The sequence below is a fragment of the Perognathus longimembris genome, chromosome 4 (assembly GCF_023159225.1).
Source record: "Perognathus longimembris pacificus isolate PPM17 chromosome 4, ASM2315922v1, whole genome shotgun sequence".
NCBI lineage: Eukaryota > Metazoa > Chordata > Mammalia > Rodentia > Heteromyidae > Perognathus > Perognathus longimembris.
In genome coordinates this window covers 91,134,433-91,159,959 of record NC_063164.1, presented here as the reverse complement: position 1 = coordinate 91,159,959, position 25,527 = coordinate 91,134,433, and the positions used below count along the sequence as shown (strand labels likewise).

General features: G+C 40.7%; 1 protein-coding gene across 5 annotated transcripts in view; it reads left to right on the top strand.

The window, feature by feature from the left end:
- The first annotated feature begins 460 nt into the window (after nt 1-460).
- Iws1 (interacts with SUPT6H, CTD assembly factor 1) overlaps nt 461-25,527 on the top strand; it is a 42,976-nt gene continuing 17,909 nt past the window's right edge. For 2 of the 5 annotated variants that reach the window (XM_048345644.1, XM_048345647.1), the window contains exons 1-10: nt 461-633; nt 3,025-3,140; nt 11,449-12,598; nt 13,883-14,075; nt 14,862-14,919; nt 18,431-18,525; nt 19,784-19,934; nt 21,700-21,782; nt 23,516-23,645; nt 24,986-25,103. In XM_048345644.1, the coding sequence (XP_048201601.1) occupies nt 600-633; nt 3,025-3,140; nt 11,449-12,598; nt 13,883-14,075; nt 14,862-14,919; nt 18,431-18,525; nt 19,784-19,934; nt 21,700-21,782; nt 23,516-23,645; nt 24,986-25,103 (2,128 nt within the window). In that variant the 5' untranslated portion in view covers nt 461-599. Of the gene's footprint in view, nt 634-3,024; nt 3,141-4,127; nt 4,174-11,448; nt 12,599-13,882; nt 14,076-14,861; nt 14,920-18,430; nt 18,526-19,783; nt 19,935-21,699; nt 21,783-23,515; nt 23,646-24,985; nt 25,104-25,527 lie in introns of those variants that run through there. The other 3 variants (XM_048345646.1, XM_048345645.1, XR_007210816.1) reach the window with 3 other exon arrangements.

Sequence of the window (25,527 nt, the reverse complement as noted above, 5' to 3'; positions counted from 1 at the left end):
GAAGGGCTAGAATCAAGAGCCGCGCTGCACGATGGAAATGCTTGTTATTTGTACAAATGACGGAAAATGTAATCTTAGCGGTTTTTCATCATTCAGAAAGGCAAATGAAATGCTCCTCCACAGAAGGAGTGCACACAGGAACAAGCAAGTAACAATTTTCGTGGAAAGACCTGGCTACTCCTGAAGAAACCACTAACAGAAGCTAGCCTTCCATTCAAATTTTCCCAGCAGGCTCCTTTCTTTCTCGTCATTTCTGTTCCGTCTTTTCATTGGTTAGTTGGTGGGTGACGGCGCATGCGCACTGCGTACCTTTGAGGGTCATGAACAGACGCCATTTTGGCCCCAGAGGTGCTTCTGGGAGGTAGAGCCCCGGCCCACACCCTACGCTGCCTCCTGGGTACGGCCTTCCTTGTTCGGGCTTCCACGGAGAGCCGTTTGCCCTGGTGGCGGCTGCTTTCTCGTTCTCGGCACCGTCGGAACTCTCTGACCAGGCAGGATTTGTGTGAGCGCCGGCCGCCGTGCGGAGGGTCACACGGTCGGGAAGGACGCGCCGAGGGCGGCGCGGGGCGCGGACACTCCCCGCCGAGAGCCCGCCCGCCATGGACTCGGAATACTACCGCGGCGACCAGTCAGGTGGGTCTGGGGCCCGGCGGCGGGGCTGGAAGGGAGGCCGGCGCCAGTCCCCGCGGGCCGGGCTGCGGGGGTGCGAGTCCGGGTCGGAGCGAGTCCCGAACGAGCGAGAAGGACCTCGCGGGCAGCCGGGGCTTGGGCACTCGGGGAAGCCGCTGGTGCCGAGTGCCGGAGGAGGGATTTCTGGTGAAGAGATTTCCGGAGCGAGTGGGGGGGGGGGGGGGGGGAGCCGGCGGTCCTTCTTGCACGTCTCCCTCCGAGCTTGGGCTTTCACGGAAGAACGTGCAAAACCCTTGCAGGGGTTGCACGTACGTTAGGGCAAAGAGTGCAGAGCTTCTCTTTCCTTTTTCACTCAGTTTTTGTCTTTCTTCTTGTTTATTCGTGTACTCACCATGGACCTCCCCATGTTAGACACCGAAGACCCAAAAGGATGCATACCTTTTTCTTAGTGTCACATCTCGCCCTTCTTTATCAAAAGTGCCTACATGGTTGTTTAAACATAAAGAAAGCTCTTTTGCGATCTGAGTTCAGTATGTATATATATATATATATATTTATTTATTTATTTATTTATTTATGACAGCAAATAATAGTGATGCGGATGCTTTGTGAACACGCACTGCTGTTTTACTTAAAAGCTGTTCAGTAGTTAGTCAATTCCTTTGTGTTTTGAAAGAAGTAACAAAAATTGGGGTGATAAAAAAGGAAGCAGTTTCCAGACAGCCCTAATTTTTTTGCCTTGATAAATGTTACTGTATATGATCAGAGGCACAGAGACATTGTGTTTTTGTGTTCCTCTCTAAGACTGTCTTCCTTCGGGCTCACACTGTCTGTTCCTAATTTATACTCTGTTCTTGCCTCAATTTTAGGCATTCTGAAACGATTTCCTATTGTGGCAGGACAATGTTTTAACAAAACCTTCAAGTGTGCTCTTCTTCCATGGTCCCACTGTTGTAACATAGCTGTTAAACATCAAAACTATTCATTTTTTATATAACGTATTTTATAACGTTTTATATAACATTTATATAACGTTTTGGGTTTCCTGTAGTTGGCTGCCTCATTTGTTTGTTTGTTTGTTTTAGCCAGTCCTGGAGCTTGGGACTCAGGGCCTGAGCACTGTCCTTGGCTTCTTTTTTGCTTAAGGCTAGTACTCTACCTCTTAAGCTACAGTGCCACTTTTTTTTTTTTTTTTGGCCAGTCCTGGGCCTTGGACTCAGGGCCTGAGCACTGTCCCTGGCTTCTTCCCGCTCAAGGCTAGCACTCTGCCACTTGAGCCACAGCGCCGCTTCTGGCCGTTTTCTGTATATGTGGTGCTGGGGAATCGAACCTAGGGCCTCTTGTATCCGAGGCAGGCACTCTTGCCACTAGGCTATATCCCCAGCCCTACAGTGCCACTTTTGGCCTTTTCTGTGTATGTGGTGCTGAGGAATTCATACATGCTCGGCAAGCACTCTACCACTAAGTTATATTCCCAGCCCTTGCCTCATTTATTTTTTATTTGATCATTTTTAAATTAAACCTCTAACCAACTCTTCCTGTGTCCTTAACACTACTATAGTTGACTCAGGACTGTTTTACTTTAAGGTATAGGTTAAGTTAGGTAGCAATTCATATTTACCATGCACTTTGTAATATAGTGCATTCTTTAAAGAGTTTTTACTATTTCTGGACCAGAGTTACTTATATTCTTCATTCAGAAAAGGGCACATTTGTAAATACTATATTAGGCTTCTGGGATCCAGGGTTCTGAGTCCAGCAATTCAGAAGTGAATTGAAAGCCACAGTAAACAAAGTACCTTGTAAATTATGTAGACTAGAATGTGATTAGTGGTGAGACTGTATGAAGTTGAAATAGTTTGAAAGCACAGTATTTAGAAGCTCTTGTGTTGGTGTTCGGTGCTGTTTGTTTTCTCTCTTTCTTTCTTTCCTGGGGCTTGAACTCAGGGCCTGGTTCTGTCCCTGAGCTCTTTGCTCAAGGCTAACACACTCCCACTTTGAGCCACATGTCTACTTCAGTTTTTTGGTGGTTAATTGGAGAAAAGAGTCTCACTGACTTTTCTGCTCTGGCTGGCTTTGAACCACAATCCTTGGATCATAGTCTCCTGAGTGGCTAGGATTACAGGTGTGAGCCACTGGTGCGCGGCATTCAGTGCTGTTTGTTAAGTTTGACATTTTTTAAAAGAGCTGTTTTGCTATTATAGCTGTCACATTACATGGCAATGACTGTTGGATTTTGAGTGGATATTGTTCTGTTTTGTTACTCATTATGCCTCTTTAATGGCAGAGTAGTAACTTGAGCTCTTACTATTTCTTGATATACTGTGTCCAGGTTAGCTGTAGATGTCATCCATCCTACAGCATAAGTGGCCTTGTGCTTTGTTTTTTAAGCAGATGATGGTGGTGCTACTCCAGTACAGGATGAGCGAGATTCAGGATCAGATGGTGAGGACGATGTAAACGAGCAGCCCTCCGGATCAGACACTGGAAGTGTAGAACGGCATTCAGAGGTATCAGCTAAACAACTTCTTTGGGGAAGCTTTTTCTTTGTATTTCTGTGAAGTCTCTTATTTAGGACTGGTAGACAGCCTGCCACACAGGGTTTAGGATTTTATTCTTTGGAGTAAATGAATATAAATTAGTAGAAAACTATTTTTTGAGATAAATAGGATTCCTATGGTTACTGATGAAATCAAAGTCGTAAGTTCTAGTTCTTAGATTTCAAATATCAGGGAGTTTCAAACTGAACATATGTATTCAGAAAAATGAGCCTGTCTTTCTGAAATTCCTTATATAAAGTGACATAGGATGTAGAGGTTCAGAACGCTCAGTGGGATCGAGCGTGTAATTAGCATGCTCGAAGTCTTGGATTAGGTCCTATTCCCCACTTTCCCCTCCAAAAAAAGTTTAAAATGTCATAGTGTTAGGATATAATCTATGTACAACCTGTATACTTCATCCTCTCTAGATTCTTATAATAACTAACACAATGAAAATGCTTCGTAAATAGTTGTGGTACTGTGTTATATGAGTACAGATAACTTTATAGTACATGTCAGCAACATGTAACATTGATTTCTTCAAATATTTTTTGATCTTAAGTGTGTGGTTGGTTGAGTGCTTATTCACAGATTCCCTAATTGTTGATATTTTAGACATCAAGTCTCTGTTTCCCCCCTTTCTGGCCATACCTGGCTATTAAATTCTCTTGTGGCCCCTTGATTGTGGTTTTGTTTTCAACAATGCACTTGGGAAAAATTGCTCTGCAAACTAATAGCACCAAATTTTGGCTCCTTTGATAACATTCTAACCCCAGATGTCTCCTGCTAGCTGTTTTAGTCACTCATTTGGTCGTGCATACTAGCTGACCTTTAGATTGTATCTTGATTCTCTTACCAAGTGCCTTCTACAGTCTCTCCAAATCTGGTTGCAAATGAAGTCATTTTCTTTGGGGAAGGATTTGGAGCTATCTGATTTGTGGCCTTCATTTTCCCCAGGCAAAACTCTGTGAGCCAGGGCTCTGGAGTTGATGGGAGAGCAATGGTAAGCTTCTCCCTGAATGGTGCCCTAACTGCAGAAGTGGAGTTCTCAGTGAGAGGTAGGAAAAGGTAGCAGCCACTCTCTGGACAGGTTCTTGGGTATGATGAGAGTCCCAGTTTTGTCAGTGGGCTGCATCTAAGGTAGAGCCTTCTTTCATGGTCAGACCCTTCTAGGCAGAAGATAGAGAGCCCTGACTCTCAAGTGTACTCACCCTAGGCCTTGGTTTTATAACTGGCATCTTAGCCAGGATGCCTTCCTCTTCCTGGGAAAAAAAGCCCTCTCACTGGGAGAAGGGGAAAAGGAGGTCTTTTGTTTTAGGTTGTTGTAATGGAGTGAGGTTGGAAGGAGAGGGTGATGTTGATTCATATATCTGAGATTAGCCACTTGCTGAATTTTCACAGATGTTTCATTTGCTTTTTACATTTAGGCTCATTTCCAGGAGGTCTTAAATGATTGGCTTTAAAATGATTTCTCAGGGGCTGGGAATGTGGTCTAGTAGCAAGAGCGCTTGCCTCATATACATGAAGCCCTGAGTTCGATTCCCCAGCACCACATATATAGAAAATGGCCAGAAGTGGCGCTGTGGCTCAAGTGGTAGAGTGCTAGCCTTGAGCATAAAGAAGGCAGCAGGGACAATGCTCAGGCCCTGAGTCCAAGGCCCAGGACTGGCAAAAAAAAATTTTTTTTTTTCCTTTGGGAGCAGGTGATGTTATAGTGTCACAAGCCTTGATTTGGCTTAATTTTTATCTTTTCTGATGGGCTCTAAGCTTTTCCATATTCCTCCTTTCAAAACGTGAGGGACCCAGTATGTTTTACCGAGTCCTTTGGGTTCTTTTCCTTGAATCATTTTCTGTATGTGGATGAATCAGGTCTCCAAGTCCTGTCCATGGGCCACCTCTGCACATAGGGTGGCCTTACATTGCTGGGTACTGGTGGCTCATACCTGTACTCCTAGCTACTCAGGAGGCTAAGATCTGAGCATCATGGTATGAAGCCAGCTCCAGTATGAAAGTCTATGAGACTCTTGTTTCCAGTTAACTACCAGAAATCCAGACATGGAGCTATGGCTCAGGTGGTAAAACCTTGAACAACAGAAGCTCGGGGACATTGCTCACACTGAGTTCAAGCCCCACTATTGGCACCAAAAGAAAATAAAAAGTCCTTGAGATTTACCTTAGTTCCCTCCCTCCCTCCCTCCCTCCCTCCCTCCCTTCCTCCTTCCCTTCCTCCCTCTCTTTCTTCTTATTCTTTTTATAAAGGTGTACAAAGGGTTACAGATACATCTCCCTCCCTCTCTCCCTCCCTCCCTTCTTATTCTATTTATAAAGGTGTACACAGGGTTACAGATACAGATACAGATGAGTACAATCTTTTTGAACAGTGTTACCTCTTCCATTGCTTTCTCCCAGTTTTTCCCTCCCATCCCCACACACAACTTTTATAGTTCTTTTCGACATAGAGTCTAGTGAGCACAACTGCTGTATTTGCTCACCCTTTGTCCTTACATTTCTCCACCCCCCTTACCCTCCCAAAGATAGGTAGATGAACAAACAAGACACAAAAAAGAAACCAAAAACAGCAACAAAGAAAAGTCTTCTTGTTTTCTTTTCCTGGAGTTCATTTCTATAAATATTATTTTATATGATCAGATGCGCTTAGGCATTGTGCCTTTTTGTTCCTCTCCTAAGAGTATCCTCTATTAGCCTCACTGTGTGAATGCCTAGAGTTCTGTATAATATAATTATTTATCATGTCCCAGTGTATTTTAGATCTAGCTTCTGCATATGAGAGAAAGTATTCCCTGTTTGTCTCTCTGAACTTGGCTTACCTCACTTAACATGATTTGTTTTAGGTCCATCCATTTTCCTGAGAGTGATATAATATTTTAATGGCTGTGTAAAATTCCATTGTGTACCACATTTTTGGGATCCACTCATCTATTGTAGGGCATCTGGGCTGTTTCCATAACTTGGCTATTGTGAATAGTGCAGCAATGAACATGGATGTGCAAGTGTCTTGAAGGTATCCTGGCTCATGATGTTCTGGGTAGATGTACAGGAGTGGTATGGCTGGGTCTTGGGGAAGACCTATGTTTAGTTTTTTGAGGAACCTCCAGACTGCTGTCCAGAGTGTTGTACTGGTTTACATTCCCACCAACATTGCAGTAGGGATCCTTTTTCCCCACAACCCTGTCAACATTTGTTCCTCAAATTTATAATGTTGGTCAATCTAAACAGTTAGATGGAACTTCAGAGTTTTCATTTTCATTTCTTTTATGGCCAAGGATGATGAGTCTTGTGTGTTTCTTTGCCATTCTTGCCTGTTCTTCTGAGAAGTCTCTCCTTAGCTCTTTTGCCCATTTAGTGGTTGGTTTATTATCTTTGGACGTGGTTAGTTTCTTGAACTCTTTGTATATTTTGGATGTTAGGCCTTTGTCAGAGGTATTGCTGGTAAAGATCTCCCAATATGCTGTCTTTCTAGTTTAGTAGTTATGTCCTTTGCTAATGCAGAGCCTTTCTATTTTGGTATAATCCCACTTGTCAAGTCTCTCTCCTATCTGCTGTGCCCCTTCAACTTGATTCAGAATGTTTCTGTTTGTTCTACTCCCTCTTGCAGTAATTTCAAAGTTTCAGGCCGGACCTTGAGGTCTTTCATTCACTTTAAGTTGCTTTTTATGCTCGGTGACAAGAATCCACTTTTAGTGGGCAGTAATTGGGGGAGGGAATGCCATACGGGTTCGAACTCAGGTGAGGTCCTTGTGCCTGCTAGGCCAGTGCTCTTTTGCTTAGCTGTGCCTGCAGCCCTATTGCTTAGCTTTTAATGTTACATCTTTTTGGCACAGTTATGGGCTATCCAAGAGTGTTTATCCACTGTAGAGTACTTAGCGAACTCACTCTGCGAGAGCAGAGCTGAAAAGGGGAGAAATTGGTAAGTCTTTTTGAATAGTCTTTTAGTGAACCAGTTTGAGAACCTCTTGGGTGGTCCTTGAATGTGACATAGTTCTGACTTGTTGCCTGCCAGTTCTAATTTTTGTTGTTTCACTTTAATATTTTCTTAGCATGAAATTAGCTGTGGGTTTTGGTCAGCTGGTGTCTTTCTCATGAAAAATATTATTAAAAGAAATGTTTCTTAAATTAAAAAAAGTATGGATTTCACCTAGTAAGAAAAGTAGATTCTCCTGTAGGTTCCATAGGCAGATAGCACATGACAGTTAAGGAAGTAGTTGTTTGAAAAAAAACAAACCTAGCTTCTCATTTTCTGACTACAGGCCCAATGCAGTGGGCCCAGTTATCCATCTGCTGTTGAAGTTGGCATCAGTCCCTTTAGCTTGTCATCACCTTTTTATTTTTTGTGATACTAGGATTTGAACTCAGTCTTGAGCTTGCTAGACAAGGTATTCTACCACTTAAGTCACACCTCCCACCTTTTTTGCATTGATTATCACTTTTTTCCCTTGAAAGCCTGGAATCCTATTCTCCTACTCCTGCCTCCCCATAATGCTGGAGATAAGCTCACACCACTGTGCCTAGCCATTGGTTAGGATGGAGTTTCATGAAATTCCTTTGCCTAGGCTGGTCACAAACCACAAGGCTCATCTCTTCCTCCCACCTGGCTTGAGTAGGACTTTTGTTACTGCAGTCATTTCTGTTCCTCCAACATGCCATACATAATAAAAGAATATCCAAGCTTTTTCAGAAGCTTCTTAATATTGATGGAAATTCATTAGTTAAACAATCATTGTCATATGTAATGTTCTCATAATGGCTGCTTGTTTTGCATGTGTCATGAGATCCGGGGCTAGAGAGGATAGGAGAGAAGTTTTGGGTGACTGCCAGTTTCTAGTGTGTCCCTGTTTTGGGAGTGGTTCCATGTTGACTGTGCTTTGCCTGTAACAAATAGAGTCCTTGGAAAATTGGATCATTTCTTTGGGGAATTTAAAGTTGAGGTTCTTGACACTGAAATTAAGCATGCTTAGAGGTAAAGCCATGTTTCTGACAGACTTCGCTCTCTGAGCTGTCTTGGTTCTTACCTATTCTGTCATTCATCGTACTTGGATTCTAAGAAGATGGTTCCTTTTTCTGGATGTAGGCAGAGATAATTCCTATTTGCAGTTGAAAAAAACTGAGTCAAACATAAATATGATTATGAGAGTTATGTGACGAACGGGATTGTAACCTCTGTACAACTGCTCAATAATAATAACAAGAATTATGTGGTAGGTATGTCATGGAAAGCATTTCAAAAGCAGTTTTATTTTCCCTTTTGCCTCCTGTTGGTTCCCGCAGACTACTGTCCCCCATTCTAGTTAACTTCTTTTTTTTGGCCAGTCCTGGGCCTTGGACTCAGGGTCTGAGCACTGTCCCTGGCTTCTTCCCCTTCAAGGCTAGCACTCTGCCACCTGAGCCACAGGCGCCCCTTCTGGCCGTTTTCCACATATGTGGTGCTGGGGAATTGAACCGAGAGCTTCATGTGTAGGAGGCAAGCACTCTTGCCACTAGGCCATATTCCCAGCCCTCTAGTTAACTTCTTGACTCAGTCATTGTACACCAAGTGAAGAAATACTTTTTGTCTATACATCTTTTTTTTAAGGTGTAGCCCAGGCTGGTCTCAAACTCGTGATCCTCCTGCCTCATCCTCCTCGTTGATTACCAGCGTGTGCCACCACGCCTGCTTGTCTATACATCTTTGCAGCTCAGTTTCACATAGATCAATCAATATTCTGTGAAAGTTTTTAAAATATACTAGTGCATATCATACTAGTGTTTAGTTAGTGATATGTTTGAGTGACTCATGGTTTCTTAGGACCAGCCACTGAAACATTCTGGCCATTGATTGCTAGCACCTTGTACATAGAAGACATTTAATAAATGCTTGTTGAATAATTTATTACCTGCTTTATGCTATCCCTACTTCTATTGTTCATGCAACAAGTACTGTGAATAGTTTGTTCTACCAATGAATGGTTCTGAGCTCTAGAGATATTTTAGTGATGAAAACAAGCAAAAAAAAATGCTTGCATTTGTAGAGCAGAGTTCGAGATAAAAATTTTCACCTACTTTCTTTTAAATTGGGACTTATGGCTGATATGGAATAGTATTTGGAGTATGGTATAATAGTTACAAGATTCTATGTTCTCCCAACAGTGCCACTTTCACTGGTGTGCCGCAGGGAAGTGAGTGGTGCTGAGTGCCAAGTGAGAAAAATGCCTTTGGGAGTTTTGAAAAGATTATCCTTTTGGAAAGTTTCCTGAACCTGTTTTATTTTTACTTTCATATGTAGGAATTGGAATGGCTTGGCAATGATGGGATGTCTTGATGGTAATACAGTATGAACACTTCAGACTAGCTTTCTAAGCTTGCGTATTTTACAATTGACTAAGCACAGCATGCTTAGTCGTCTTTAAATGAGCCTAGGGTAAGTTGAATGTCAGTTTTCTGAGATAGTTTCCTGCTGTTTATCACTAGTTAGCTATGCTGTGACATTGTTGTAATTCCTCACTTTATGTTATGCTCCTGTCCATTGTCATATATGTTTAGACATTCTTTGCTCCTTGAAAATAGATCTGTGGTAATATCATGTAAGTATTGCCATAGTCTAACAAGAAATATTTGGCCCAGTAGACTTGGAAGATGGGACATGCAAATGTTTATTTAGCAGTACTGCAAAGTTTGCATTAGTAATTTTTCAGATTAGGTTTTGCAGTATTGGGCTAGCTTCAGACTGTGACATTATCTACATGTCCTGTATAGTAGGTGTTAGAATTACGCATCACCACACTTGTCTTGTTGATTTGAGATGGGGTCTTGTTAACTCTTTTTCCTGGGTTGGCCTCTAGCTTGCAATCCTCCTGCTTCAGTCTCTCTAGTGCCCTGGGATTGCAGCACCATGGCACCATGCCCTGCTTGCTTTTACTTTTTTTTTTTTATGCCAGTCCTGGGCTGAAGCTCAGGGCCTGCATGCTTGGGGGGGCTCTCTCACGCTCACTCTCATAGTACTCTACCATTGGAGCCATAACTCCAATTCCAGCTTTATGGTGGTTTATGGAGATAAAGAGTCTTATGGACTTTCCTGCCTGGTTGGCTTTGATCTTCAGCCTCCTGAGTAGCTAGGATTATAGTTTTGGGCCTCTGGCATGCAGTCTTACTTTGACTTTTTAAATCAGTGTTAATGAAAGCTGAGATTCTAATGTTCTTAATCCTAACATACTTAGGCCGATTTGTTTCATTTTGTAATATTTTTCGGCATTTTTATATGATGTCTTATATCTTTGAACATGTTTTTAAGGTAGTTATTTCAGGTTACATTGTGTATTTGTTCAATTAGACTAGTCTGTTCACCCTTCTACTTTAGAATTACTTGATGCTTGACTGTAACTACTTCAAACTAATTCCTCTTCCCTTCTCTCTCCCTCTCCTTTTCCCTTTCTCCCTCTCTTTTTACAACAGGATCTCACTATGTAGCTCAGGCTGGCCTCAAACTTTTGATCTTCCTCAGCCTTATGAGTGCTGGGGTTACAAGTGTGGGCCAGCACACCTGGCAAAAGCCTCTTTTCTTACCATGAGAAGTACTGTTGTGAGAAGGAAGTGATCCAACAGGAGAGAGCCAAGCATGGTACTGAGGAACTTAGGAAAGTTAATAGGTACTCAGGAGATGGTTGTCTAGATTTACTTGCCTGTTTAGATTTTCATGGGACACTGTATGCTATTTAAATAAAACTAAGTTTTATAATTTTTTTCTTTTAATTTCAACTTTATACCTTTATACCTTTGTAAAAGAACTTGATTACGTATTTGCTTGCATTTTTTTTGAGACTAGAATTTTATAAGGAAAGCATTTTGTTTTTAAAAAATTGGCCTTAGGAGTATGCTTTTCAACTTTTTGGGGGGGTGGTTATCTTTCCCCTTTTGGAGAATAAGAATTCTAGAATTACTTTTTTCATCATTTATTTATTTATTTATTTATTTATTGCCAGTTCTGGGGCTTGGACTCAGGGCCTGAGCACTGTCCTTGGCTTCTTTTTGCTCAAAATTAGCACTCTACCACTTGAGCCACAGTGCTACTCCTGGCCTTTTCTATATATATGGTGCTGAGGAATCAAACCTAGGGCTTCACATATATGAGACAAGCACTCTACCACTGGGCCACATTCTCAGCCTGAGAATAAGAATTCTACGTTTAAGTGTACACATTTATCCATTTAAAGAATTGTTGAAATTTTTTTTAATAGTTCATTACCAAAGTTTTTTTATTTTTTTAATTTTCTCCTCATTCTTTCAGAATGAGCCTAGTGATGGAGAAGATGGCCTGACCAAAAGACATCACGTGACAGACTCTGAGAATGACGAGACTTCAAATCTTAATGCTAGTGATTCGGAGAGTGAGGAGCTGCACAGGCCCAAGGACAGTGACTCCGAATCTGAGGAGCGAGCAGAGCCTCCTGCAAGTGACTCTGAAAATGAGGATGTCCATCAGCATGGGAGTGACTCTGAGGGTGAGGCACCCCAGAAATTACCTGGGAGTGACTCTGAAAACGAAGAGCTCCTTAATGGGCATGCAAGTGACTCTGAAAACGAAGATGTTCAAAAGCATGTTGCCAGCGATTCTGAGATAGAAGAGCTCCAGAAGAGTCCTACCAGTGATTCTGAAACGGAAGATGCTCTAAAGCCTCAAGTCAGTGACTCTGAGAGTGAAGAGCCCCGCAAGCCCCAAGCCAGTGACTCAGAAAATGAAGAGCCTCCCAAACCTCAGACGAGTGATTCAGAAAGTGAAGAGCTTCCAAAACCCCCCCAGATCAGTGACTCAGAAAGTGAAGATCCCCCAAAGCACCAGGCCAGTGACTCCGAAAATGAGGAGCTCCCCAAGCCCCGCATCAGTGACTCAGAAAGTGAGGACCCCCCAAGGCATCAGGCCAGTGACTCTGAGAATGAAGAGCTTCCAAAACCCCGTATCAGTGACTCAGAAAGTGAGGACCCCCCAAGGCAACAGGCCAGTGATTCAGAGAACGAAGAGCTCCCCAAACCCCGAATTAGTGACTCAGAAAGTGAGGGCCCCCCACGGCATCAAGCCAGTGACTCAGAGAATGAGGAGCTCCCCAAGCCCCAAGTTAGTGACTCTGAGAGTGAGGAGCCTCAGAAGGGTCCTGCTAGTGACTCAGAAGCTGAGGATGCCCCAAGACACCAGCAGAAGCCAGGATCTGATGACAGTGAAGGGGAGAATAAGGAAGAGGGTACAGGAACGCAGAACAGTTCCTTTCATTCAGATACCCATACAGACAGAAAAGGATTTCATAGCTCCGACAGTGAGGAAGAAGAAGCCAAGGGGCACAAAGTGGACAGTGACGACGATGAAGAAAAAGAGGGTGAAGAGGAGAAAGTCGCAAAGCGAAAAGCTGCTGTACTTTCTGATAGTGAGGATGAAGAGAAAGCATGTAAGGAATTATTTAGGCCTGAAGCTTTCCTTATTGCCTAAACTTAGGACTGCAACTATGTGTCCTTTTTTGTTAGATCTGTCCTTGTTATTCAACAGATACCTTTTTCTGGTTACCATTGGCTAAGCTTAAATTTTCTTTGACTTCTTCTAGTGGCACCTACTGGTTTCTAACTGCCTTGCAACTTGGGTAGGTTAGACTAGGAATGAGGTGTAAAACATTCTTTTGGAGGAAAGGATGTTTCAAAGAAATGTGTTAACATCAAAACCCTTGACTGGGGCTGGGGATATAGCCTAGTGGCAAGAGTGCCTGCCTCGGTATACCCGAGGCCCTAGGTTCGATTCCCCAGTACCACATATACAGAAAACGGCCAGAAGCGGCGCTGTGGCTCAAGTGGCAGAGTGCTAGCCTTGAGCGGGAAGAAGCCAGGGACAGTGCTTAGGCCCTGAGTCCAAGGCCCAGGACTGGCCAAAAAAAAAAAAAAAAACCCTTGACTGTTTCCAAAGTTAGTAAGATTCTCTGAGACAGCTATTTCACTAGGTCCCATCCAAGCATAAACTGAACTTTCCCCAGTTACTTTTCTTCATATGCTAAACATTGTCAAATATCCACATATGGGCAGGTTTTGGAAGGTTCTGTTTACACACTCCAATGGTTCTGCAGATGATTCAAGTCTTTACTACCCAGTATCACACTTTCACAGGTAATAATATTTATCAAATGACTTTGAATGAAACCTGTTTTAGAAAAGACATATTCCCTTGTAACCTGTTGGGTACAGTGGAGCAGTAAAGGAGCACTGTGTGTGCTGTCTTTTTGCCAAGAAGATAAATTTCTAAAATGACCAGCAACAACTAAGAAACATGGAGAACATTCATAAAAAGGAATGTCCAGGACTGGACAGCATGATGGAAAGTCTGCCCACTAGGCTTTTCTGTATTCCCCCAAAGGAAGGGTAGCTATTCCATTGGTACCCACTTTATGTTGATGATTTCTTTGATCTTTTGGTCACTTTCCATAAGCAAAATAAGATACCATGTAAGATGACTGAACCGTTTAGGTTTTCGTTTCTAGTGTTGAAAATGGAATCTAGGGCATCATGCATGTTAGGCAAGTCCCAGTCTACCACTAAGCTACAGCTAGTTTTAAAAAGTTGTTTCTTTAATTCTAAATTCTATGTTAGGGTGGTTCTTTGGTTTCTTTTATTCCAGTTAGTGGCATTTTAAATCACCAATTGTGCCTTATATAGCGGTGATGAGGTAAGAAGATGATTTTCTTTTACAGTAGCAGCAAAGAAGAGTCGTGTTGTATCTGATGCTGATGACTCTGACAGCGATGCTATGTCAGACAAGTCAAGCAAAAGAGAGAAGACTGTAGCATCTGACAGTGAAGAGGAAGCAGGGAAAGACTTATCTGATAAGAAAAATGAAGAAAAGGATCTGTTTGGGAGTGATAGTGAATCAGGCAATGAAGAAGAGTAAGTAACAGCATAATGTGACTTTTCCAAGGTTCCTACTAAGTAGTAAAGAGGGTTTAAATATTTTTAAACTTGTTTTAATTTTTCTTGGTGAGGTGTATTTTATACTTGACTTGCCTAGTTCTATGATTTGGGGCATTTAGAATTTTAATTTGAGGCTGGGCACCGGTGGCTCACACCTGTAATCCCAGCTACTCAGGAGGCTGACATCTGATGATCATGGTTCAAAGCCAGCTTGAGCAGGAAAATCTGTGAGACTTATCTCCAGCTAACCAGCAGAAAACCAGAAGTGGCGCTGTGGCTCAAGTGGTTGAGTGCTGGCTTTGAGCTGAAGAGCTCAGGGACAGCACCCAGGCCCAGAGTTTAAGCCCCACAACCCATAAAAAACAACAACAACAACAAAAAAAAAACACTTTAATTTCTACTACTGCTACCCAGACTACAACATGGATGGATCTCAAAAATAATATGTTTTGGAAGAAAGCAAATAAAACATGCTCTATGATTCCATTTCCATGCAGTTTAAGAAGACAAGATTAACCTATGGTGTTGGAAGTCGGTAGTTGCTTATAAGATGCCAATGTCAGAGAACTGACCAGAGGAGCAATAAGGAACCTCTCTACATCACTATGGTGCTACTTACATGAATACACACATTTGTAAAAGCTTAATGAACTGGACACTTCAGAGCTGCACACTTTACCAAGCATAGATATGTCCTTTTTTAAAAAAGGGTCATATGCATATGGGAAGAAAGCAAATGAATGTGTTTTTTTTCCCCCCTAGAAATCTTATTGCAGACATATTTGGAGAGTCTGGTGATGAAGAAGAAGAAGAATTTACAGTAAGTATAATTGGAAATGAGAGTATTTTTTTTTTACTTTTGTTTTTATGGCATCAGTTCTATGATTAGTGATACCAATAAGGAGGAATAAACAACTATACTGTATTGGGGGGGGGGGGACCTAGAGTAAAAATTTAGAAAAAAGGACATACAAAGGCATAAAATGAAAGTAACAGGAAGAAGTAAATTAATGAGATGAGGGAACATAGTAAGAAAAAACAAAAGCTACTATACTTAAGTGGGGACATGTGGTAATTATGGAACTTCTTAGGTGAGAAATGGATGTCTAGGTAATCTGGAGTAGCCCTTTCTTCTGCTGTGGACAGCTAGAAAAGTATTGAGAGTTTAGTGCTAGTAACTCAGTCCTAGGTATTTAGGAGGCCTAGGTCTGAAAGAGTGTGGTTTGAGGCCAGCCCAGGAAGACAAGTCTATTAGATTCCATCTCCAAAGTGATCAGCAAAGAGCAGAGTTAGAAGCATAACTCCTGTGGTAGAATGCCAGCTGGGCAAGCCAGCCAAGCTAGCGCAAGGCCCTGAGTTCAAACTCAAAGAAAAAGAAAAGAAAAGCATTTGGAAATGAGCCCATCATCTGAGGAATAAGGTAGCAAGAAATAGCTAGAAAACAAACTTAAAGTGGTAACTCGACATTAAGGTGTGTGTGTGTGTGTGTGTGTGTGTGTGTCTGTCTGTCTGTCTGTCTGTCTGTCTATTTGCGTAGGAGGCTGCTTTTATTTTTGATAGCCTCAAAGCTTGGAGATAAAATCTGAAATGCAAGGTTGAAGTTAGGGGACCCTGACAACTCCATACCCTGGATTAGGACTCCAAAAAGCAGCACCATAGAATTAAGGTGAACTTAGAAATAAAGTATTCGGTTTTAGGTCAGTTCTGAATTATATTTCAGACTATACAAACTTGCACTCAAATCTGAATATGATTACTTAAGTTTTAAATATATACAGTATGGAATATATATATATATATATTACACAGCTAACAGTAAGGGAATGATAGTAACAAAGGACAATAGAGACAGGCATGAGGTTTTAGATGCAGGAGTTTTAAACAGTGCCTTGAGATGTGTATTTGGGTAGAGGAAAAGAATTCATTAGAGCCAAAAAAGTTTTAAGGGACAAGATAGACTTGTCAAAGAACAAAGTAGATATTTCAGAAGTATAAAACTGCAGCAATAAGTACACTGGTCTTCTAGCTACTTGGGAAGCAGAGACAGGATATTAAGTTTGAGATGAGCTTGGGAAAGTTAGGGAGACCTTAGGGGCATGGCTCAACTAGTAAAGCTCTTGAGGCCCTGGGATTCAATCCTCAGTACTACAAAAGGGGAAAGTTTTTGTAAAAAAAAAGAAAAATTGGTAAACTGGAAATAAGGAACTTGAAGTAGGAAGATATTTGTATGAAAAACAAGATAAAAGATAGATGAGCTACATGAGAAAGGTTAATATGAACACTGAGGTGCCAGAGAAAATGAAAAATACAAATAAAGCAGAGGCAGTATTTGCAGAAATGATTCATGAAAGCCATGCATTATAGAAATTACACAAATTGCAAGATAAGCAGAAAGAAATCTACTTAAATACATTAATAAAATGTAATAAATAAAATAAATAGGGTAGATTAATTTAGAGTTTAATTCACATGATAGGAAAATAACAAAGGAAACCATGGGAAATAATTCATTCAAGAAACTAGAGATGAGGAGATTAGCTTCAAGTGGTAGAGTGTTAGATGTGATTGGAAAAGCAGAGCCAGAGTGCAAGGTCCTGAACGAGCACCAAGCCAGAGTTCAAGCTTCAGTATTGGTATGTGTATAACTCCCCACACATGCCTGCACACGTGCCAGAGGCTCCAGACAGTGTCCTCAAGAAGCTCATACACAATTAAGCACTATGTTATAAAATTATTTAGCTTGGAGAATAAACATAAACTTGTTTTAGTGTTATTTCAAGGCAAAACAGCATATTAAAGTAAATCATCCAGGAGGCCACCCTGTGACCACAAAACAAAAGACATCTCAGTGACTGTATCTGCATTCTCTTACTGAGTAAGTTGGGACAGTTTTTCATGTTTAAAAAGGCATTTATAGCCAGGTATTGGTGGCTCATGGCTGTAATCCTAGCTAGTTAGGAAGCTGAGATCTGAGGATGGAGTTCAAAGCCAGCTTGGGCAGGAAAGTTTGTGAGACCAAAAGGCTGGCAGTGGAGCTATGGTTAAAGTGCTAGCTTTGAGCAAATAAAAGCTCAAGAACAATTCATGCCCCAGTACCAGCACCCCCCCCCCCCAAAAAAAAAAGACATTTGTAGTTCTTTTTTCTGTGAAATCTGTTCTGTGCCCCTTTCTTTGTTGGTCTACTTTTCATGGCATATTAAAAATAAACTTAGCTGGGCACGCCAGTGGGTGCCCAGTGGTGGGTCACGCCAGTAATCCTAACTACTCAAGAGACTGAGATCTGAGGATCACAGTTCAAAACTAGCCCAGGCAGGAGAAGTCCATGAGACTTACCACTGATTAATTACCAAAAAGCAGAAAGTGGAGCTGTGGCTCACATGGTAGAATGTTAGCCTTAAGCAAAAAGGGGATAGTACCTAGTCCCTGAGTTCAAACTCTAGGACTGGCGTACACACAAAAAGAAAATTAAAAATGAAGAAAATTAGCCCTCTGTGACAGGAACTACACAAAGCTATAGTTGTACACTTTGAGTCTGTTTAAGCTAATGTTTGCCAAGTGTGTGTGTGTGTGTGTGTGTGTGTGTGTGTGTGTGTGTGTATTTATTGGCAGGACTAGGGTTTGACCAAGACTTCATCCTTGCTAGGCTGGTTTTTCACCACTTAAACCATGCATGCCTCTAGCCTGTCTTTCATCTGCTATTTTTGAGATCAAGTCTCTTTCCCACTCAAGCATGTGTGCAATCAACCTTCTTGAGGCTTCCCATCATTATTGGGATCATAGAGGTATGCTACCATATCCTTCTATGAAGATGTACTTTTTCTATCAGGTCTGGCTCTGGAACCACATTCCCCCAATCTTAGCTTCTCATATCGCCTAGGGTGACATGCTCGTGCCATTGCACCCAGATAAGGAAAAAGAAATGATTGTGGTATCAGTAGGCAAATGTGTAAACAAATTACAGCTATAATTACTTGTAGTTGTTTATAGCTATATTATTAAGGTGAATGAAGCCTTAAAAAGAACCATTCTTTGTTTTGATAGGGATCAGGGTTATGGAACTTGGAAAGTGCAGACCAACGCTGCCATTTGGATAATATTCAGTGGATATTTTCTATGGAAAATATTACCTTTTGTATATAGAGTGGCACTTACATAAATGTAGACTCTATCTGGAAGGACACGAAATTGCTAATGCTAAGAAGGGAGCTTTTGCTCTTTGATACGCTTTTTATTCTTTGTGGATATATTATTTTTTTTAATGCCAAAAAAGAATTATATAGAAGTAAATAAAGGAGATTGTGATAACTTTGACTAATTCACTGTGGCTTTAGGGTTTTAACCAAGAAGATTTAGAGGAGGAAAAAGGTGAAACACATGTAAAAGAAGAAGACTCCGATTCGGATGATAACATAAAAAGAGGAAAACAGTAAGTTGTCCTCTATCACTCCCATCCTTCCTCCTCTCTTCCTTCAAGGAATTTTAAAGAGAACTAAAAAAAATGAAGGTAGAGACTTGTTTTTCATTTGGTCTCCTAAATTTAGAAGGAAACCTGTTCCTATTTTTTTCACTTTCTCTATTTATCACTGTCAATGAATTATTTGCTATTATTTTCCTGTTACTTAACCTATGCTTAGATTGTCTTCATTTGTGGCATGCTATTTATATAATAGCAAACTGTTAATAAATCTTAATTCCTAGCAATATGCAAGAATTACGATGAATACTGATTGTTAGGCAGTGCTTTTAGAAATTTGAATTTTGAGTTTATTTGAGTAGTAGTTGGAAGTGAGTTGATTCTTTTTCTTAGACATGATTTATCTTTGTAACCCAGGCTGGCCTGGAACTCATGACCTTCCTGCCTCAGTCTCCTCGGAGTGCTGGGGTTACAGGCATGTACTACTTCCAGCTCTTAACTTTTTTTTTTTTTTGGCAATACTTAGGTTTGTTTGAACTCCAATGTGCTTGCTGAAGGCATGCTGCTACTTAAGTCATGTCCCTTAGCTCTTTTTTTTTTTTTTTGTCCTGGGCTTGAACTCAGGGCCTGAGCACTGTCCCTGGCTTCATTTTGCTCTGCCACTTGAGCCACAGCGCCACTTCTAGCCATTTTCTATATATGTGGTGCTGGGGAATCAAACCCAGGGCTTCATGTATATGAGGCAAGCACTCTTGCCACTAGGCCGTATTCCCAGCGCCCTTAGCTCTTAAGTGTGGTGATTCTGATGAAAACTATAGAATTCTGAGACTAGTAGGAAACTGTATGTTTCTGTCTTTAGCTCAGTCAAACTGATCTAAGTTATGCTTCTTATTCCTAAACACAGAAGGTTATCTTTTCATTCTTTTAATATGATATGATAAAAAGCATTCAAATTATACTGCCCTACTCCCAGAAAGGCAGTACAACTAAAACTGAGGGAGGCCCTGAGTGAGAACTTGCAAGTGTTTCTTCTCAAGTGGATAGGTGCAGGTAGGAATATGGTACGTGAAATTTTAGGGCTGTTAGTAATGAATATTTAGTAGTTGACTTAGAATAGGATCAGCTTTTGCCTAATAGTAAATTCAAAAGTTAGCTCTTCATTGAGTTAGAATTTGGCAATTGGGTGTTAATTGTAAATAATAAATCTTAATAATAATTGTAAATAATACAAATAACTTGTATTTCACTTGATTGTTTTGTTACTGTTTAGCATGGACTTTCTGTCAGATTTTGAGATGATGCTGCAGCGGAAAAAGAGTATGAGTGGCAAGCGCAGACGTAATCGTGATGGTGGCACCTTTATTAGTGACGCAGATGATGTTGTGAGTGCCATGATTGTCAAAATGAATGAAGCTGCTGAGGTGAGATGGGTCACTTTTAGGCTCCCTCTTCTTTTCCTCACCCAATTGGCTGAGGGGCTTTTTATAAATTAACCCTTAAACTACCTTGAAGGTATTGTCTTTTTGAAATAAGGTATTTACTGTTCCATATTTTAAGCATGAAATAATTTAATTTCAAATTAATCATATGTAAGAAAAAAGTGAAAAGCCTGTTAAGTAAAATAATCATTTTGGGTGGTGCTGGGGTTTGAGTTCATATTCTTCTGCTTGCTAGTAGGTAAGGATTCTCTTAGTCCTTGTGCTTTAGCTTTGTTTATAGTCCTTGCTTTTGTGTAGGACTCTCCTACCTCCACCTTTAATGTAGCTAATATTATAGGCATGTGCCCAGTATGCTGGGCTACAATGAACATTTTTAGGTACATGGCTTGCCAGTTTTATGTGGGAATGGGTTGTCTCATGTCTGGTTAGTTTACCCTCAAGTTTGATGTTTGTTCACATATAAAAAGGGCTATAGAATTGTATGTTATTCTCTTATCCTTGATCAAGAGACTACAACTAACTCATTGTATTAAAAAAAAAATCTTGGGGCTGGGGATATAGCCTAGTGGCAAGAGTGCCTGCCTCGGATACACGAGGCCCTAGGTTCGACTCCCCAGCACCACATATACAGAAAACGGCCAGAAGCGGCGCTGTGGCTCAAGTGGCAGAGTGCTAGCCTTGAGCGGGAAGAAGCCAGGGACAGTGCTCAGGCCCTGAGTCCAAGGCCCAGGACTGGCCAAAAAAAAAAAATCTTAGCCAGGCTGTGCTTGCTCATGCCTGTAATCCTAGCTACCTAGGAGGTTGAGATCTGAGAATCGAGATTCAAAGCCAGCCCGGGCAGTAAAGTCTGTGAGACTTTTATCTTTAATTAATCACCAGAAAACCGGAAGTGGCACTGTGGCTCAAAGTGGTAGAGAAAGAGCTCCGGGTCAATGCCCAGGCTCTGAGTTCAAGCCCCAAGACTGACAAAAAAAAAAAAAAAAAGAAAGAAAGAAAAATTATCAGATTGTAAAAGTTGGCTAAATTATCTTTCAAGCATTTGTTGATGTGTTAATGGATTTATAATCTATCTGAAATTTGATTCCAGATAATTCTAAGGTGGGAGAGATTTAGCTAAAATAAGAGTGTTCCTGTGTGTTTGGTTATTAAAATGTACATGACAAATATATATATTAGACTCGGCTCAGGCCCCGCGTCTAAGCCCCAGGACTGGCAAAGGCCTGAGCACTGTCCCTGGCTTCTTTTTTGCTCCAGGCTAGCACTTTGCCATTTGAGCCACAGCACCACTTCCGTTTTTTTCTGTTTATGTGGTACTGAGGAATCGAACCCAGGGCTTCGTGCTTGCTAGGAAAGCACTCTACCACTAAGCCACATTCCCAGCCCTAAAAAATCATTTCTATTAGCTAAGTAAATACTGAAACGCTTCTTTGATAATATGTTACACAACTCATAAGCCTGAAAGATTACTCCTGAAGATGAACCAAAATTTCCTGGCTATAAATTTTCCCTTGAGTGAAGTTTTCGAAAACATTTTAGATTAAAATTGTGCCTCTTAACTTGCTGTTCTAATGGATTTGACTGCCAGACAGTGCAGAAATAGGTGTTGTGCTATACTAAATTCCTTTCTTGTGGGAAAAAGTGATAATTTCTTTGAGAAGCTGCTGCTTTATTTTAAAAGTTCAGAATTATAGTAGCTACTATTCATAGTTAATAACTGCTTTGTGTTTTAAATCTTTTTTGTGATTAGGAAGACAGACAGTTAAATAATCAAAAAAAACCAGCACTGAAGAAACTAACTTTATTGCCTACTGTGGTTATGCACCTTAAGAAGTAAGTGTTTTGTTTTGTAAAAATGTATTTCCTTTTATTGGAATGATATTCATCCTATATACTGATATTTTAGGGAAATTAAATAATGATAGCCTTCACAGATAAAAGAACAATATTTCCTAAGTTATATTTCTTTGTAGAATTTTCTTAAACCCTAATACAACAGACCAAATAGAAACCTGATACTGTTGAAAGGAAATCTTGTTTGTTTAGTTTTTGTTTGTTGGTTGGTCATGGAGCTTGAACTGGGGACCTGGGCACTGTCCCTGAGCTCTTTTGCTCAAGGATAGTTCTCTACCACTTTGAACCACAATGCCACTTCCAGTTTTCTGGTGGCTAATTGGAGATAAGAGATAGTGTCACAGACTTTCCTGCCCAAGGCTGGCTTTGAACTGCGATCTTCAGATCTCAGCCTCCTGAGTAGCTAGGATTACAGGCACAAGCCACCAATGCATGGCTTAGTTTTATTTTTTATAGACACTTGGGGTCTGGTAAACTGCACCTATTTTCCTGATGTGATTGATAAAAACAAATGTGCTACCCGGGGGTGAGTGAGGTTCATGTAAGGTCTACAGTCATTTTCAAAACTCCACATGGTCCTTGGTTGAAAAAGAGATTGCCTACCTCTCTTGTGAAGCACATATTGTCTTAAGACATATATCACTATACATCACAATCATTGATCATTTTGTGATGATGCCTTTCATATTAAGTCCTTGTAATAAAGTTCTTTTTTGGTTTGATCATAGTCATGAGCAACTTTGCTTTCTCTGGTAATATAGCTGCAGCCTACATCCTAGTTTTGACAAGTGAAGAGAGGCATTAGTACATCAGTGAGCACCCAGCATGACTTAGGACATGTATACATAGAAAACAACTTAGAGCTGGGCATTGATGCCTTACCCCTGTTACTAGCTTACTCAGGAGAGACAGATCTAAGGATCCTGATTCAAAGCCAGTCTGTCTAGAAAAGTCCATGAAACTCATATCTCCAAGTAACAACTAGAAAGCCAAAAGTGGAGGTATGACTAATGTGGTGGAGTACTAGCCTTGAGCAAAAGAGCTCAGGTACAGTGCCCATGCCCTGAGTTCAAGCTCCAGTAATGGCACTAAAAAAAAGTTTCTGCCATTTCAATAGGCAAAACTATCAACAAATCCCATTCATATATACACATACGTATACGTGTGTGTGTGTGTGTGTAAGTGTAAAATACCGTTTTCATTTTTATTTTGTCTTGTGACAGTACCATGTCTTGAACTCAGGGTCTCATAGTCTTGGCTAGACTTGCTTATTCATAGCTGGCACTCAGCCTTTGTAGCTAAGCCTTTTAGTCGAGCAATTTTGCTGGCTAATTTGAGATGGAGTCTCTGGGATTTCTTTTGCCCAGGATTCTTCAAACTGAAATTGTCTGATCTCAGCCTCCTCCAACTGGAATGATAGGTGTGAGCCACTTGTACCTACCTATATAGTTTTGTTTTACTATAATTCTATTGCATAAAGTAGAATTAAAATGTCTATTTCATTGAGACCTTTTTCCTGCCTAGAGAACTAAATTCTCCTTGGTTTCCTCAAAACTTGGCTAGTTTTGAACCACAATTCTCAGATAGCAACTTTATAGTCTTCAGGATTATAGGTGTGATTCAATTTGAGAACATTGCTGTATTAGGAAAGTCAGGGAATTACAGTGGAACCAAAGCTAATACTTAACTTTTTACTATTATCATTATTGCAGGCAGGACCTTAAAGAAACATTTATTGATAGTGGTGTGATGTCTGCCATCAAAGAATGGCTCTCACCTCTACCAGATAGAAGTTTGCCAGCTCTGAAGATCCGGGAAGAGCTGCTGAAAATTCTACAAGAGGTTAGTGGCAGACAGTCCGTTTATTCTTCGTTTGTTACTTAGTGTGGTTTTGTATTATCAGGATCTCTGTATTTTGCCCTATGTTTGTACATTGCTCTGATGAAGCCTGTCAGAAAAGGAGTTTGGAAAAAGGAGAACATATCTAGAAAAATGAGTGTAAATTTTTTTATAACTATAGTATTGAAGGAAAGTGATCTTGGAATACTTATCTCATGTCTGAGAAGAGTAGACCATAGTTGTTCTGGGGATGCACTTGAAGAACACCGAATTTAGGGTCTATAGAATTTCATTGGAGTTGATTTTGTTGGGCTTTGACCTGGTCTTTCTAAAAGATTATACTATTTGCACTCTAGATACATGCAAGAGCAGTAGTGGTGCCCAAGTGAAGAGAGGAATCAGGGAGAATGTAGTCAAGAATTTATTATACCACAAAATTAGGAAAAGGAAGGGGAGTGGAGTGAGAATGTTGAAGGGGGTGACACTGATCATGATTGTATTCTGCTTTGTTATATGGTACCTCTTTTGTACAACTCAAAGATAATGAAAAATTTTTAAATATTGAAATCTTGCTTGGTGCCAGTGTCTCCTGTAATCCTAGCTACTCTGGAGGCTGAGATCTAAAGATCACAGTTGAAAGCCAGCCCGAGCAGGAAAGTCTATGAGACTCTTAATCTACAATTAGCCAACCCGAAAACTGGAAGTGGCACTGTGGCTCAAGTGGTAGAGCACTAGCTTTGAGCTGAAGAGCTCAGGGACAGTGCCCAGGCCCAAAGTTCAACCCCACAATCGACTAAATGAATTATTGAAATCGTGGAGCTGGGTGGGCTCCCTTTGTGTAGTCGTGATACCTTGGGCAAGCTACTTAACTTCTGAAGGAATTATTGAGTATACTGCTATGTACCAAGCACTGTGCTAAGTGCTTCATATATTGGTTCATCTGTTCCTCACAAACATCCCATAAGGTAGGTGTATTGTCTCCATTTTACAGATGAGGAAATTAAGACACAGAAGTTAAAATGACTTGTCCAAGATCATGTCACTAGAAAATAGCTATGCTTGTGTTAAGTCTTGGGTCTGCTGGCTTGAGCCTGGGCTAACTAAATAATTGAACTCTAAGTACACTTAGCTTACACACTCCCATAGTTAGATCTTACTTTCAGTGGTAATACCAAATTCAGCTCTTGATGCAGACACAATCTGTGTTCTGTGTCAAGTAGATCCTGAAAAATGGACTCTCTTGTTATTCTAATATGAATGAACTAAGTCTAAATGGGCCTTTAGATTAGCAAGCCTTTAGCTTCTGAGTGATTAATATGTGTGTATGTGTTTATGTTCCCCAGCTACCTAGTGTGAGCCAGGAGACCCTGAAGCATAGTGGGATTGGACGAGCAGTGATGTATCTCTATAAACACCCCAAGGAATCAAGGTCCAACAAAGACATGGCAGGGAAATTAATCAGTATGTAAATTTTCCTTTGTTTGTTGTTTTTATGTCTACATGTAGAGAGATGTATTATATTATCTAAAGTGTTTTAGTAAAGTGGAATAGAAAAAATTTAGTAGCTGGTTAATAGGTGTCAGCTGTTTTACCCTTAAGATGCTTGTCAGCATGTGTCTTCAACTTAATAGGCCAAGCGCATGGACACAAGGTAGAATGTAGTTAACTACACCTAGTTTACATGACTTTACCTACCTACATATCCTTAGCTATTGATTTAAACACTTGGTCTCCTCCTCTGTAAAATTGAGATAATTATGTTTTTTTTTGTGTTATTACAGAGATTAAAAGGTTGTGTAGAAAGCACAGTGCCTAGTACGTAGTAAGTACTCAAGAATGTTAGACACTGCTGCTGTTGTTACTTGCATGATGGTCTTCAAAACCC